The 18051-nt window shown below is 37.9% G+C and overlaps 1 protein-coding gene across 2 annotated transcripts in view; it reads right to left on the minus strand.

The window, feature by feature from the left end:
* Atp2c1 (ATPase secretory pathway Ca2+ transporting 1) overlaps positions 1 to 18051 on the minus strand; it is a 114516-nt gene that overhangs the window by 38006 nt on the left and 58459 nt on the right. For both annotated transcript variants that reach the window (XM_038321352.2, XM_038321354.2), the window contains exons 4-10: positions 16912 to 17001; positions 14959 to 14994; positions 11753 to 11814; positions 10138 to 10246; positions 2312 to 2467; positions 1283 to 1351; positions 218 to 293 (exon numbers count right to left, since the gene is read on the minus strand). In XM_038321352.2, the coding sequence (XP_038177280.1) occupies positions 218 to 293; positions 1283 to 1351; positions 2312 to 2467; positions 10138 to 10246; positions 11753 to 11814; positions 14959 to 14994; positions 16912 to 17001 (598 nt within the window). The remainder of the gene's footprint in view (positions 1 to 217; positions 294 to 1282; positions 1352 to 2311; positions 2468 to 10137; positions 10247 to 11752; positions 11815 to 14958; positions 14995 to 16911; positions 17002 to 18051) is intronic.

Below are 18051 nucleotides of genomic sequence, written 5' to 3' on the forward strand. Positions count from 1 at the left end.
AGCCAATGAAATGGCTCAGTAGGTAAGGGAGCTCACCATCACAACAGACAACATGAGTTCAATCCCCAGAACCCACAAGATAATGGAGAGACCTGAATCCCAGAAGTTGTCCTATGGCCTCCAAATGTGTGCAAATATATGTGCAAAATAAATATGTAAAAACAACAAAAAAAGAAAACACAAGTAAGAATTGCAAACATACTCACTCTTCTCTTACCTATTATACCAAAGGAGTAAAAGGAAAGCTGTTTGCCTAAGAGGTCCATGCTCTTCTGCAGAGGGGTTTTCGGGGCCTTGACAAATTAGAGAAGATTGCCACAGTAAGTTAACTGCAATACATTTTCCAGGTGCCAGGAACTCTGCAAAGCACTCGAAATGCACATTTCTGAGTTGAGCACACAACTCTCCTAGAGATTAACACTCTTACTTCATTGAAGAAACTGGGGCCTATGCTCTCATTGCAGGTCCCACAGGAAGTAGTGACAGCTTTCTGCTTTAAAGACCTGGCTTACTTGAAAAGGTTTATTACTATGCTTCCCACTAAGTTAAAAAAAAAAAAAAAAAAAAAAAACTCTCTCCTGACAGCTTCTAGCGGACTTTACTACTGTCAGCTATTCCTGCCATTTTCAAATTCTCCTCTCTGTACCCACAAACATGCCTAGTGCCCCAAGTTTATGTTTTATCCTGTACCTCCCTGATCTGCTAATCTTTAGTGATCTTGCACCGCCAAGCTTCATGTTCCACATTATACTACAAACTGGAGTTTTGGAAGGTTAGCTAAGAAATCCAGATGATTATGAAAGAACATAGCATTCACAGAATGCAGTTTACACACACACACACACACACACACACACACACACACCACAATGAAATTGTGTTAGAATTCTGAGTAAAATATATGTAATCCTATGGTCAAAGGAAAACATCAGTGGCAGAACATGTGCTGCTGAGTATATGCAACACATTCAGTTAAACCAGGTTAAAATTAGGTTAACAACAAACAGAACCATTTTCTGTAAAGAATAATACCTATCCAAAAAGTGGCTATGAATGGCTTCCTAACAGAAACAATGAATAAAAATAAGAATCTTTCAGAACAGTAACAATGTAAATTCCAGCCCTTCAAATTTTAAAATTCCCAATTGTTTTTGTAAGCAAAACCAATGAACAATATCCTGAAGAAAAGTCTTAATAGTATACGCAAGAATCTATATACACTTATATTCTACTTAAGATAAAAAATACAGATTTGAACAAACCACTGACACCAAGTACTCACTTCTTCTGCTTGCATCATCTTAAAAACCTCTCCAAATTCAGAATTTTCTCCTGTTCCAATAACAATACCCTAAGGGAAAAAACCAGGAAAATTCATTTATATTCAAATGGAATCACCGACAACAAAGAAAGAAAAAAGGAGTGAGGGTAAGTGGAGAACAAACCATTCATTTCCTTTCTTCACCCTTACCCCAGATCTAGGAGATATATATATATAGATAGATAAATTCCCTTTGCAAATGTACATGTTTATGTTACTCCTGTTAACAATTACCCCTTTAAAATACAGACCCTGGAAACAAACTGATCCAAATGTGAGGCCCATATTTTAAATTTTAATGTCTTATACTCAATAAACATTTAACATTGCTTCTTGTAGTCCCCCACTCCAACCCTGCTTCTATGAATGAACTTGTACCTTCTTTACCTTCTTTTAAAAAGTTATTCATTTATGTCTATTTTTTTAGGTATGGGCACTCTGTCTGCATGTATGCCTGTAGGTCAGAAGAGGGTACCAAATCCTACTATAGATGGTTGTGAGCCACCATGTGGTTACTGGGAATTAAACTCAAAACTCAGTGCTCTTTAACTGCTAAGCCAGCTCTCAAACCAAAATGGTGGCTTTTATAGTGGTAAAATATTAGAAACCAGGAAACAAAATAGTTGAAATACATCATTAGGTGAAAAACATATAGTGACCAGTACTACTTAAAAAAAATAAAAACTAACCAAAAAGGGGGGAGGGAGAGACAGAGAGAGAGGGAAAGAGAGAGAAAAAGAGAGAGAGAGAGAGAGAGAGAGAGAGAGAGAGAGAATAAAAACATGGATCAGTGGTGTAAGTCAGCAAGTAAAGACTCCTGCGGTCGAGTCTGCTAACCGTGCAGCTATACAGAGCTAGAGACAAGTGACTCCACAAAGTTGTCCTACCTCCATGAACATGCTACGGTGCCCATTTACCGAAACATACATATACTAGAAAAAGTTATTTTTTAAATAAAACCACCTTTCTTAAGAGAAGAATCATAATCACCTTTGCTTTGCCACATCTGACCAGTGTTCCCATGAAGGCAATGTTACTTCTGGATGCAAGATCTCCATTAGCAGCAGCTGCCTGAGGAGCTGTCACCTTAGAACAAGGAGTTGTCTCGCCTGTCAAGCTGGACTCATCAATGGAAAGATCCACAGCCTTGGAAAACAAGTGTTCCATGATTTAAATTTATAGTACTTTTCACATTTCAAGAGTTCAAGACCACACCACTTCTTCCAAAATTCACATTCAGTCATTAGCTACATTTTATTTGATATCCATTACTTTAAGACAAAAGACTAGATCAGTATAAACAAATACCTTAAATGAGTCAATAAAACCTGATGCATGCAACAAGGAATGCTTATAAGAATATGTTAGCCTAAAATTCAAAATACAACTAAAGAAATGGAGATACCAGGCGAACCTACAGCTAAGAACCCAACATATTATTGTTTAGTTTTGCCATGTCTCAAAGTATTCACCTTTCTAAGCATAAAAATTGCTATTTTAGGTGAGAAAATTACTATCTATGTGACCTGGATCAGTTTCTGAAGCCAGAATCCGCAGAAGAATACTGCCCAGGAGTAGGGAGCAGAGGAGCCCTGCGTGACTGCAATACTGAATGAGTAAGGGTTGCAGACAGGGCCATGTCAAGGGTGACAGCCTCAATCCCACGGGAATGGCAAAGCCTCCTCCTCCACCCTCACCCTAGGAGGATTTGAATTTAAGTCTCAGGAACGACATATGAAGTCAGGCATGGCAACAGGAGATTGTAGTCCCAGTGCTGGGGAAGTACAGACAGGAGCCTAGGGCTCACTGGTCAGCAACCATCACCTAGAGTCTCGGGATCCAGTGAGATGCCTTGTCTAAAAAAACAAGATAGCATCTGAGAAATAACATCCAACATTGATCTCTTATCTCCACAGACAAAAACATGAGTGTGTGTGTGTGTGCGCACACGCACACACCAAAATATTTTTAAATATATTTGAAGTTGATTTTATCCCTGTCTATAAATTGCTGACTTTCTAACTCCTAATACTTAATGAAGAAAAGGGTCCCTTCGATTTTGATAAGCTAATTTTTTAAAGCATGCCTACTATCTGCTATCACCCCGAGAGAAGCAGTTACACCACTCCACAAAAATAAAATTAAGAAATATGGCCTTGAGGGCTGGAGAGATTGTTCAGTAATTAAAAGCACTGGTTGCTCTTCCAGAGGACTCAGGTTTGACCCTTAGTATGGCAGATCACAACTGTCTACTCCAACTCCAGGAGATTTAATGTTCTCTTTCAACCCCCTCAGGCAACAACCATACAAATGGTACGCTGACACACATGCAGACAAAACACCAATACCCATAAAATAAAATAATAGGCTTAAGTTTTTTTAAGAATCTTGAGTTTTATATATATATATGTGTGTGTGTGTGTGTGTGTGTGTACATATATACATATATATATACACACACATATATACATACACATTTATATACACACATATGCATGTATGTATATATGTACATACATGCACGCATGGCTGACTTCACAAGAAAAAAAATTAAGTGGCAAAAACCCTCTGTGAGGAAGTCTAAACATCAAACTTACAGACTAGAAAAAGTGAACTGTATTAACTATGCTTAAAGAACTAATAGAACCAAGAAACAAACTTTATATATTAAAAAAAAAACTTAGTAGAAATTACATAAGGAAATGATTGGAAATCTGGAGGCTGGGACTACAGCTCAATAGTACAGTACCTGTCTGGGTTATATAAAACACGACACAGTTAATCAATCAATATTTATTATATAAACTAGGAACTGAAAGTAATACCTGAGAGAGAAATTACTTAGAGGAAGTTCAACATTAGAAATTTAAAAAAAAAAAAGCAATCAATAACCCGGAAGCTGGGACAATTACAAATCACCAGTACGGGGGTTCAAGAGATGGTTCAGGCCGGGCGGTGGTGGCGCACGCCTTTAATCCCAGCACTCGGGAGGCAGAGGCAGGCGGATCTCTGTGAGTTCGAGACCAGCCTGGTCTTCAAGAGCTAGTTCCAGGATAGGCTCCAAAGCCACAGAGAAACCCTGTCTCGAAAAACTAAAAAAAAAAAAAAAAAAAAAAAAAAAGAGAGAGAGAGAGAGAGAGAGATGGTTCAGATATTAAGAACACCCGCTACTTTTACAGGGGACCAGGCTTCATTTCCCAGAACCCACAGGGTAGCGCACAAATCGGTAACTCCAGTTCCTAGGGATCTGACATCCTTTTCCAGACATGTTTCAGATACTAGGCATGTTCATAATTCTCATACACACAAAATATTGTTCTAAATCACCACTTGAGCTAAAGATATGGCTTCGTGGTTTAAGAACACTGGCTATTCTTCCAGAGAACCCAGGCTCAATTCCCAGCATCCATCTGAAGGCACGTATCTACCGCACCTCCAGTGCCGGAGGATCAGATGCCATCTTCTGACCTCGTGGGCACTACCTGGCACCTAGAGGCAAAATACCTACACAAATAAGATAATAAGAAAAATTTTAAATAAGAATAAAATAACTCGGGAGGCAGATAAGAAATGCTAGCCGGGCGGTGGTGGCGCACACCTTTAATCCCAGCACTCGGGAGGCAGAGGCAGGCGGATCTCTGAGTTGGAGGCCAGCCTGGTTTACAAGAGCTAGTTCCAGGACAGGCTCTAGAAACTACAGGGAAACCCTGTCTCGAAAAAACCAAAAAAAAAAAAAAAAAAAAAAAAAAAAAAAAAAAAAAAAAAAAAAAAGAAATGCTTTAAAAATCGCTAAAGAGCAGAATAAAAAAAAATAGTAAGAAAAACTAGAGATGAAGGGTGTGTGTGATACACTACCAAGCAGAATAATACGCTACAGGCATTCCAGAAGGAAGACAGGCAATGAATATCTGACTACATAATGGTCGACAACTTCCCAAACTTGATGGAAAACACAAATCTAAATAATCAAGAAGCTCAATCAATTTACAAAGAGACATATTTTTAAAAAAAGCTGGGCAGGCAGATGACAAAAAAAATCTTAAAAACAGCAGAAAAAGCAAGTTTATCACTTAGAGTAAAAAAAAAAAAAATTAACAATCCAATTCTTATCGAAGTCCACAAAAGGAGTTTAGAGAAAGAGCTCAGAAGTTAAGAGTACTTGCTGCTCTTCCAGTGAACTGGAGTTTGGGTCTCAGAAAACCACTTGGTTTATTTCCTAGCTTGGGGATGGAATGAACTCTCCACCCTATTTCTGAGGCAAGGTTTCTCACTGAACCTAAAAGCTCACTGTGATGCTTACTGTTCTCAATTTGACAGAATCTAGAATCACTCAGGAGATGGGCTGCTAAGCAGGTCTGTAGGTCAGAGATTCCCAACCTGTGGTTTGTGACCCCTTTGGGGACTGCATATCAGATACCCTGTACTATCAGATATTTACATTACAATTCATAGCAGTAGCAAAATTAGTTATGAAGTAGCAATGAAATAGCTTTATGGTTGGGGGTCACTACAGCAAGGATCTGTATTAAAGGATCTCAGCATTAAGGAGGTTGAGACCACTGCTATGGGGTATGCCCTTGATTACACTAATGGAGGTGGGAAGACCTACCCACTACAGGTGGCACCATTTCCTCGGCAGAGGACAGTCTGAGAGCAGAAATCAAGTCAAGCTGAGTGCTAGCATGCCCTCTTCTAACAATGGAGACAGCTATTCCAAGCTCCTGGGAGCTTGATTTCCCTGCCATCATGGACTGCAACCATGAACTGTGAGCTAAACTGTTTTTTGTCAGAGGATTTTATCATAACCACTAAAAAACAAAACAAAGCCGGGCGGTGGTGGCGCACGCCTTTAATCCCAGCACTCGGGAGGCAGAGGCAGGCGGATCTCTGTGAGTTCGAGGCCAGCCTGGTCTACAAGAGCTAGTTCCAGGCCAGGCTCTAAAAAAGCTGCAGAGAAACCCTGTCTCAAAAAAAAAACAAAAAAAAAACAAAAAAAACAAAACAAACCTAAGACCACGTGTCCATGCTAGCAAGCACCAGATCTGCCTGTTTCTACCATGATTCTGGGATTCCAAACTTGTGCAGTCTTGCCCAGCTTTACCATGGGTCCTAGAGCTCAAACTCAGGCCTTCTTGCTTATAGTATTCTGACCCATTCAACCATCTCCTCAGCCCGAGGGAGCCCAATTCTTAAACTGTGGTCATAACACAGGTTGAGATCACATTAATTATAAGAGGTCATGAAAAATTTGGTAACAGTGAAAGATTTCTGAACATCCAATAACTGTACAAACATTCAACATCAAATGCTTAATAAATCTGAGGTTTTTTTTCTGCCAGGACTCACCCATGTTGAACTGTGCAGCTTCACTGCTGTCTGGTTCTAAACACACAACATACACTTTGTGCATACAGTCACACCACACACTGCCTAAGTATTTTATGAACTGGAAGGTTTTTATTGTTCGTAGAAAGGTTTCTGCTGTTACATAAACATAATAGTTTACTAATGATGAAGACTTTCAATATTCTTCTGATATCAGTCCTTAACAAGTAGTTATCAAATCAGTACAAGTTTGGTTTGTGTAACGATAACGTAAGAATGTTTGATTTTAAACATTACTATATGAATTGTTAACATGAGTTTCACAAAAAATGATGAATTTTGGCTTGGGATTAGGGCAAATTTTTCAATAATTTCAGAAATAACCCTAAACATACTTCTGCCATTTTGTGCTATGTGTTTATGCAAAGTGGCATTCTCAGCATTAATGATTATAAAATGAAAATATTGATCAATTCTGGAGAATATTCATCTTGCAATCAACTGCTCAGGCAGGATTTTTATTTTTAACAGAAGGTTTGTTTTCATCAGTGTTTGCCTGCATGTATGCTGTGATGACTATTATTGGTTGTCAACTTGACGACTGGGCCACTTCTTCCATGGAAAGACAATGTTTTGTCCTTCTTTACTGGAGTAGATACTTATTCTGGTTATGAATCTGTCTTTCCTGAACATAATGCATCTGACAAAACCACCATACAGGAACTGAGAGAATGTCTATTCCACCACAATATTGTATTCCACACAGTATTGCTTCTTACCAAGGATCTCACTTCTCAGCCAGAGAAATATGAGATCATGGAATCCACCTGCCTTATCATGTTTCCTGCCATCCTAACGCAGCTGACCTGGCAGAAAGGCAGAGGACCTTTTGAAGACACAGTTACAGCACCAAATAGCTGGCTGGCAACAGCCATAGGGCTAAGGGCAGGTTTCCCAGGAGGTAGACAGTATGTACTGTGAATTGGCATCTAATACATGGTCCAATTTCTCCCACAGCCAGGACCCACAGGTCCAGCAATCAAGGGGTGAAAACAGGGATACTTTCAAACTATTACCCCTAGTGACACACCAGGAAAATTTTAGCTTCCTGTCCCACCAGGGAGAAGTCTGAGCTTCCAGTTCAATGGCATGTTTGCAGTGGCTCCTGGCAGGAGCACTCTCCCCTCTAGAACCAAAACTTCTTGGCATGACCTGTAAGAATGTAACGGGGTATGACAGCTTGGATGTCAACTAAACAAAATAGACACACTTGTGAGAAATTTTTATTTTCTTTATTAAATCATTTGAAGTGGGAAGACCCACTTCTAATCCAGACTTTTTGAGGTGGGAAGATCCACCTTTAATCTGGGCCACACCCTCTGCTAGTAGTCCATATAAAGAACATGAAAGAAGGAAGCTTGTTCTTTCTCACTGCCTGCTAGCTCTCACTTGCAAGTCCATTCCTTCATACTTCTTTAGGATTCCAATGTACACTGAAGACCAGCTAAGACATCTAGGCTCGTGGACTGAACAACTACTGGACTCTTGAACCTTCCATTGGTAGACAGACAACCACTGCTGGACAAGATAGACCACAGTCTGCAAGCCATTCTAATAAATCTCTCTCTGTTTCTCTGTCTGTCTGTGTGCACATGTGCGCACGTGTATTCATTCTCTGGTGCTAACAAAGGCCACAGAGAGCATCGGGTCCCCAGAAACTGGAGTTACTGATGGTTGTGAGCAAACATGTTGTTGCTGGGAATCAAACCCAGTTCTCAGCAAGAGGCGCAAGTACTCTTTAAATACCCAGTCATCTCTCGAGTCCAAAATTTAATTCGTTATGCAAAAATTAAAAAATATTCCCATCTCATTGGTTAGCTTGCTTTCCCTATAATAAATGGTGAATTATATGCATACTGAAGAACTGTCATTTTTTTTGTGATATATTATCTGTTAATGCTGCATTTGCAGATATATTTTATATGCCTACATTTGGGGTGACAAAAAATTTCTCTGGCAAAAGAAGTCATAAGTGGAGGGGTCTGGAAACAGTCCCACAGGTAACAGCACCACAGTGATATAAATAATAAAGCAGCAAAAGCCCTTCCCTACTAGAAGTGTTTCAACATAAGCGGATTAAATTTATTACGTGTATATCCATAAAACAGAAAATCATATGGCAATAAAAGGTAATAAAGTAGTAGATGAAGTACCTGAAAATATGTTAAGTGAAATATACAGACAAAACAAACCCTACATATTATATGATTCCTTTAAGTTAATAAAATGTCTAGAATAAGAAAACATACTTTTGTGTCCAAAAAAAAAAAACCAGTGGCTAAAATCAGTGGCTATTGGAGGTAAAAACGCAGTGAATGTTAAAAGATAAGGAGTTTTCTTTAGAAAGATATGAAACTTTATAATTAGCTTGTGGTAATGGGAACAGACTGAAAACCACTAAATGTTAGAGTTCACTTGTGCATATCTTATCATATGTGAATTATTTCTCTAAAAATACTTAAGGCAAGTATGGTGGCTTCAAACCTATGATACACTGAGGAAGGAGGGGGCCAGCCTGATCTATATTTTAAGAACCTATTCCAAAAGAATCTGTCTCAGAATATAAACAATGGGTTTTTAATGAGTGTGTAATGAGGTGGGTGAAGCAGCACTTTGGCAGGAACTGGTGCATGTACAGAATCTTGCACTTCCAGACCATGGCCCCAGATGATTTCTGTGCATTTCCAGAGGAGGGATAAAATGTTAGACAACGCTGCCTCTCACCAAGAAAGTAAAATACACATCCAGTAGAAACCACACTTCTATTGTTTACTTAGCTCTTTTCTAAGATTACAATAGGATATTCTCATGTGATTCTGGGCAGTGTAGTAAGCCAGAGTCAGATGTCCAGTTTCATTGGGTAAGCAATTAATACAGTGCACTGTGTGCCTTAAGCCCAGTTAGGTACAGGTAATTGTTTCTGGCACAGTATTTTAAACTTTCAGTGGGTCTTTTGAGACAAAACCTCCACACTGAGTCCAGGAGAACCTCTATTGGAATTGTCACGGAGGTTAATACTCTTCTCCTTTCCTCTCCCACACTGTTTTTCAAATATCATGCCTACATTGCATGAGGCATTCTCTGTTCTCTGCTACGTCAGAAATAATGCCTCTTCTCTCACTTTCTATTTTTTAACTTCTCTTACCTGATTACTGACTTCTATCATATACTGATCTGTGTTCACAAATACTGGATTCCCTAATCAACATAATTCTATCACCTCTGTCTGCTACAATACCTAAATCAGGCTGTCATAAAGGTATGCTAATTGACTAAATAGATAACTCTAAAGACTTTTCAGCAGAACAAATATAAGGGGAGGCATGTTTACACTTGTCACTATTTCAGTCACAATACTACATATTTCAAATAAATGTGCTATCATTAGATCTGCTAACGCTTTAATCAATATCTATGTACCCTCAATTTACCTCAAATAAGCGTAAGTCCGCAGGAACTCTGTCTCCCACAGAAAGGCAAACTGTGTCACCTGGAACCAAGTCTCGGGCGAGTGTATGCTCCAATTTTCCTTCACGCACACTGTAGCATGAAATAGAAATCATCACAGTAAGAAAACCATACTATTTCCCTTTAAGACTACATTTAGTTTCAGTGAACCTGTCTTAAGAAAAACACTGTTAGTTCCAAAGAGATAAGTCAAATATAAAAACTTAGAGCAGGCTAGAATGAAGGCTCAGTAGTTAAAGAAGCACATGATGCTCTTGATAAAGGCCCAAATGTGGTTCCCAGCACCCACATCAGGCAGCTCACAATTGCCTAAAACTCCAGCACCAGAGAATCCAACACTTCCTCCTCAAGCACCGGAACTCACATGCATATACCGACAGACAGACAGATACACACACACACACACACACACACACACACACACACACACAAATTATTTAAAACAATTTTTAAAAATTAATCTTTAAAAAAAAACAAGCTAGGCATCATCACACATTCCTTTAATCCTGGCATTTGTAAGGCAGAGGCAGGCAGATCTCTGAGTTTGAAGATGGCCTGGTCAAAGTAGCAAGTTTCAAGTCAGTAAGACCTGCCAGAAAGAAAAGAAAAGAAAAGAAAAGAAAAGAAAAGAAAAGAAAAGAAAAGAAAAGAAAAGAAAAGAAAGAAAGGAGGGGGAGGGGACGGAGGAGGGGGCGTTCGTTAAGGGAGGGTGGGACTTTCTGATTGTTGTTCTTTCTTGTATTTTCTTTTCTTTTCTTTTTCTTTTCTTTTCCTTTTCTTTTCTTTTCTTCTTCTTCTTTCTTTTCTCTTTCTTCTCTTCGCTTCTCTTCTCTTCTCTTCTCTTCTCTTCTCTTCTCTCCTTCTCTCTTCCTTGCTTTCCTTCATGGAATTAGTCCGGAAGACTTAAGAACTTGATTAACTGTATGCTCTTATTAAATTACACAGGTAAGGGGGAAATCCTTACAAAAATTGATTAGCTACTCAAATATGAACACTGAGGCTATCATGCGATTGATTTCATTACACTGTTTCCATCATTTACTTCTAAGAGTGTTCAACACGCACGCACTCCTGCACATAACTGAGTGCCTACAAGTAAAGCAGGGAAAGCACAAATCCACCATCATCTACATCCTCTCAATCCACCATTAACTGCATCCCTGCCGAGCTACAGGAAGATAGGAGGCAGAAATGGAGAGAATCCCCAGAAGTGCCCTCAAGGGCCAGCACACATGGTGATGAACAAGACAGACTCTGCCTCAAAAAATGTGGAAGGAGAACGCCAACACCTGAAGTAATTTTCTGACCTTCCCAGGTATGTCATGGCACATGTATGCCCACACTCACACATACAAATATGCACATACCTGAACAATTTTTTTAAAAAAAAGACTGTTGAACAAAGCTTTCTCAAAACCACCAGTAATAAAATGTTTGATATACTGATAAGACTTTTCTTGTCATATTCACTGGTTTTCTTTATGTTAAAACAAAGCTGGAACAATCATGCTTACAATGCTAGTCACATCCAAAGTCTACTTTCTTAAGGTGTAGAACTCTAAAATAAAAGGAACATACCAATGGCATTCTGGTGGGACAAGTTTACTCAATTCTTCCAGAGATTTTTCTGAACGATATTCCTAATTAAAGAAAAAGTAGAATTTAATATTAACATAACACAAAGGAATTTACATGGTCCTTTTAAACTTAAATATTAATCATTATCACTCAATGTTCTCCCAATTCATATCTTGATTTACTTATCCTTATATTAAATCATAAAAACGTGTTCCTAAATTATTATAATCAAACAATTATGAAAATTATATATTCCCAATTATACACTTTAAAAATCAATGTGCAAATCTAAGATTGTTTAGAAGGAAATGAAATCCAATTACTGCATCCAAAGAATACATTAAAAGTTAACATAATTGAGCCTTAGTTTTAACATAATTTTATATTTGAGTTTAGTGACCAATAAAACCAAAATACTAATCTGTACATAATTTTACTTTGAGGACTTAAGTCCACACTAACTACACTCTTTTGCGGAATATATTTGCTTGGAAATAATAGTGTGGCTGATAATATTCTGATACTCGCTTTTCTTGCCAACCTGAATTTTATGAAAGGGAAGCTGCTGAGAGGCCCTGTGCTGTTCTGCAATCACACACCCTGCCATGCACACAGCCAACAGCTATGGGTCAGGAGCATCTTCCATCCCACTGCGCTGCTTAGACTATGCTTCCATTAGCACATGTGCTTCATGTGGCCACAAGGTCATTCTTGCTTTGTTTCTAATCTTTTGGTTTGAAGTTAAAAGGTGAAAGACAAAAGCAAAATAGAAGATAAGGAGAGTCTTGAAATACCTGCATGTTAGCAATCACTAAGTCACCTGTCATCAACTGCAGAGTATCTCAGAACTTTATCAGTCACTACCCAGACAAGAGGGACAAATATAAGCACAATCTACAAATATAAAAAATTATTAGGCATGCCTCTCAATCCACCAACCACAGTGAAGAATTTGGAAGTTTTATACAAAATTCAGTAAGGGTAGAAAATACTAACCAACTGTAATCTCCAGTAACTAATCAAACAGAAGCTATCAGCCTTTATCTGCTGTAAGACGTCATTCTATGACAGTGCAAGGTAGCCAGGGACTTGAAGGGCTGGGCAGAAGGAAAATGGTGGGAAGAATGGTTTCGATTTGTTTGTAAAAATATTTTGTTGCTTTCTTAAGACATGTTTGAGGAAAGGAGTCAAATCTGTATAAAAACATACTTATTAATAAAAATGAAGCTTTTCATAATGTTTTGGATCTTTTTTTTTCTCAGTTGTTTGTGGTTTGAATGTAAAATGTCCCATAGGCTCATGTGATTGATGGTGGTGGTGCTTTTGACAGTTGTAGAACCTTTAGGAACATAGCTTCATTGGAGGACATAGGTCAGTCACTAAGGCTGGCCTTCAAGTTTTATATTCTAACCCACTTGCTGCCAGCTTTTAGCTCCCTACCTGCAGGTTTAAATGCAACTGGCCATAAGCTCTTGTCTCCTGGCACCACATCTTCCCTAAACTCAATTCTTTCTCCCTCAAGTTACTTCTCGCCAGACACTGAGTCACAACAATAAGGGAAGTAGCTAATGCAGCATCAAATAAAACTACCATTGAGACAGCAACAACAGACCCCAGCTACATTTAAAACACATAACACACTCCATGTAAAACTCTATTTGATTACGTTGATGACTAAAACTCTGTGGGCTATTTTGAGGATAGGAGCTCTTTATTTTCCAAAGACGGCAAGTTGCTAGGGCTTTTCATACAGTGGTAATACCTAAATGAAATCTTTCATACATCTGATATTAAAGAAGATCCAAGAGGGAGCTGACTGCCACAATTTAGGAGAGAGGTTATGAGAGAACTCCCGTTACTGGCCCTATATATCACACCACTCGCTTGACTGGAAGTGAGTAAGTTCCTTAGATGATGCACAGCCTGAAATGGCTTATGCTGCATTTATTAGCGCCAACAGCCCAAAGGCAATACTCTGTCTTAAGAAGATGCCCCACCCTTGACCCTTCAACCCTGAACAAGGGCACTGATGGTCTACTAAAGGAGGTCAAAAATTTCCAAGTAATCAGACTCCAGCTGGCTTCTTACATTCAGTTAATATAGAATTAGAAACTTAATGTGTCAGGAACTACTTTAAGACACCAGGACAGTGACAAAAGTTATCACGAAATAAATTATACATGATGTAAGAATAATTACAATCACTGTCTTAAAAAATCAGAGCATTGACCTCAGGACATACAGCATCATGACATTTATCTCTACAGTGGATTAATCCTTCCACTCTTATTAGCTGTATTCAAAGTAAGACCTGATAATTGTAGAAACTTAAAATATACAGAAGTTTCAAAGATTTAAATAAACATAAAACACACTTATAAAACTAAGCCTCTATGTTTTTATTCCTATACTTGTTGACCTGACACTATGCCTGGTATGTTACGGTCCCTCTCTTTTCTGCCCCCTTCTTTTTCCCTTCTTTGTTTAACATTAGGGGTTTAGCATGTGGCCCATGTTAGCCTTGAGTTGACAATCCTCCTACCTCTCCCTAAGCATAAAGAAAGATTTCATGACCTCATCTCCACATTACTCAGAATCATCTTAATTTAAAAGAGACTTCTTATCCCTTTTTTTTGCTGTTGGAATGACTATAACAAACAGGAAGTAGGACCATTCCTTCTGAGGAAAGTAAGAAATTTTAGAAGTGGAGTAAGAGATTATAATACTGAAAAAAAACTTTAATTCCAAAACAAGACTAATAAGGCAAAGAAATAAATTCAGTGAAAAAGTGTACTGCTCACTAAGAGAAACAAGTCTCAGTGACCCACACGTCTTCTTCAGATGGCACTCACAAACTGCTCACAACTTTACACCCACCTGTTTTCCTCATCTAGACACTGCACTAACAGGTACTGGCCCAGTTCATAACTAGAAAAACATTTTTAAATTTAGTGGATTATATTTATATTGCTGTGTTTTTTTCTCATCTGTCTCTACCAAAAATCTAGGCTATGTTCTCACTACCTACCCAGTGCACTCTTCTCATGAACTATCCACAGCTGGTTATTAGCTGAGATTGTTTCAAGACAATGAATTATTAGGAAGACACTACCACCCATTAAGTTCAGATTATTTCACATAAGTCACTTTGTTTTTAAGCAATCAACTAATAAACCACTATTAACTTGGAAAAATAGATTACTCACCTGAACAAAGGCCACAGTGACGACAATAAGTATTGCCTAAAAAAACAAACAGCCTTTTAAATCAGACATTAACAAGAAATAACTTTTCATCACAATGTCTTTCTCTGGCTGTGCAGCCCAGGAGAACGGATTTTTGCACTAGCTAGCGAGAGAAGAAAGCAATTTGCCTGAGGGTCTGAGGGAGAAGAATATGAATTTAAATGGCTAACCATACCCATGACAGCTTCCAAAACTTTCTGAATCCACCCAAGTCCTCCCAAATTAAGGCCTATTTTTTAGTTATGTGGATAACATTTGCTATAACAGACATAATAATTACTTGTTTAACCTCAGTTCCTACATACTAATTTATGAAAAGAATTTAAAAATCTGGTAAGTTAACACATAGCTTTTTCCAGAAAAAAAAAAAATTTTTAAAAAAATTGGTCATTTTTTCCCAGTGCTGATTTGTCAAACAAATGATAGGCAAGAGCTCTCTCTACTGCTGAGTTAACCTTAATCCTACTATTTCTATAAAAAGCTGTAATCCAATTGATGTTTTGTTAGGTAAAAGCAGCATAATATGAGAATTTTTTAATAAACTATGAGAGGAACAAAATCAAGCCTCAGATGAAAAAATAAAAATTGGCAAGGGAAGTATTCACCATTATTGTACAATGAAAAACTGTATCAATGAACTTTTCATAATCTGCCACATTAAACTCTATTATCTACCTATCTTTTTTCAACTGAATCCATTGATCTTTTTCCCTAGTGAAATTTGATAATCTCAGATATCAATCATTTGGAAAATAATACTGGTTCACCTAATTATTCAAATATAAATGTTGGCATAATTACTAAATTTAATAATTGTTAAAATCACTACTAATATCATTAAAGTTTTAAATACTTGGAAGCTATCAAAAGTTCACGGTGAAAAATGGTATTTATGCCCTGGCAATGCTGAAGCATGCATAGGCAGCCTGTATATGGCGGTTCTGTTGAACTTCTCCACATTGGGCTTCCTGGTCTAAGTTGATGAGGACAAATAATTCTTGCTCATCTAAAATCCCAAGTTCATGGTAATGCATAAAAATTTGCAGTAACTTTAATTATTACTTGAAAGTGTCCATTCTTATCACTAGCGACATTATTCTTTTAAGGAAAAGGCTCGTTTATGTCACAACTGCCCTTCCTTAAGACAGGTACTGCATTTCAATCTATACATGCTTCCCATCCATCACAGATGTATATACTCAGGGGAAAAATTTTATATATTTCGTTTTACTCCTCTATCAAGAACATTCCAGACATTTGAGGAAGGGCTTCCTTCACTGAGTTGCCCATGGTACCCTGAGACGTGTTATCCCCCGCCTCTGCCTCCCAAGTAGCACAGCTGCTGTTAGTGATGTGGTCCTCCCTCCCACACCTGGCTACTACTGTACCTGTCTAAAGAGGACGACTAAAGAAAACAATGATTACTGATACAGCTAAGGCCATTTCCAATTGTGCTAAGGCTCTAACAGTTTCATACACCATAACATTTGCCATTAAGACAAAAAGCCTATAGTAACAAGAACGTGTTATTAAAATAGCTTTGACATCACATATTCCTTGAGCAATTACTGTTAGTCAAAATATTTTCAACTGAAAAGCATGAGGAATTTTGATTCAACTAGAAAATTATAAACTATTTCTCATCTGTGAGACTGACGGCACAAGCCTGTAATCACAGCTACCTGGGAAGCTAACACAACAGCACAGCTGAGCCCAGGAGGGCAAGATCAGCCTGAGAAACACGGGAAGACCTCCATCTCAAACCAGACTAAAGAAAATCACTAAAACTAAAAGTGGATTTGATTATTTTTTTTAATCTGGTTCATTTTGATTCACATTTCCAAAGTAAAGCCAAATCCAACTGATACAATTAACTAACAGATTAAAATTTTAAAAATAGAGGAGTGTACTTACCACAGTGATACTGACAGCATCATCAAACTGATGCATTAAAATGCTGATGACTGCAGAAGCCAGGAGCAGCATGATGAGGGGATTTTTAAACTGGAGGTGAAAGACCAGCAATTCAACACTCTTAGATGAAGGACAACCCCACTTGACCTCAATAAGAAACTTTTTTTAATAAAGGACATCATTACAAAATTACAAGAGTCTATATGTAGTTTATTTTCAAGCAACAAAAAAGTAGAGATCATGCTTAAAAGCTATGTAACAGTTCCTTTTCAGAAAAAGAAGATTAATTATCAATATTTACAATAAAGAATTTGCTAAACTGAGTAGTGGTGGTGCATGCCTTTAATCCCTGCATTTGGAAGGCAGAGGCAGGCGGATCTCTGAGTTAAAAATAAGCCAAGATTCAGGAGAGCCAAGGAACACAGAAAAATACTCTACAAAACAAGTTTCAGAACAATCAGGGCTATACAGAAAAATCCTATCTCCAAACATAACAACAAAATTGTTAATTCTTAATAGTATGTATGTACCTGCAGCAGTATATTAATTTTTGGCTCTTTTATGCTTTTATGTAGTTCATATAAATGATCTTCTTGCCTAAGCCTTCCAATATTGGAATTATAGGAATACATTACCAAACCTGGCTTACAGTACTATATTAATGTCACAAAGACAGGTGCCTGAATTTCTGAGACTAAAAAAGAAAGCTTTTAACCTAAGTACTGAGACTAAAAACTGATAGCAAAATAAAACTATAGCTAACATACAGTGTATGGCTGAATAAAAGTAACTGGCTGTGATTCCAGCTGTGTCACCTGTGTGTTAAATAATTTTTTAGAAAGATTTATTTATTTATTAGGTATACAGGATTTTGTCTGCAAGTATCCCTGCCCACCAGAAGAGGGCACCAGATCTCATTATGGATGGTTGTGAGCCACCATGTGGTTGCCAGGAACTGAACTCAGGACCTCTGGAAGAGCAGCCAGTAATACTCTTAACCTATGAGCCATCTCTCCAATTCCAATTTAAATAATTTTAAGTGCCATAATCTTCTAATAGACCCTTAAGTGAAGGAATCTGTTGTAACTAAGAATGCGACTAATGTTGTAGGAAGTCTAGTGGTTACCCGCTTACTGGGGC

Source organism: Arvicola amphibius, chromosome 3, assembly GCF_903992535.2.
Source record: "Arvicola amphibius chromosome 3, mArvAmp1.2, whole genome shotgun sequence".
NCBI classification, from domain to species: Eukaryota; Metazoa; Chordata; class Mammalia; order Rodentia; family Cricetidae; genus Arvicola; species Arvicola amphibius.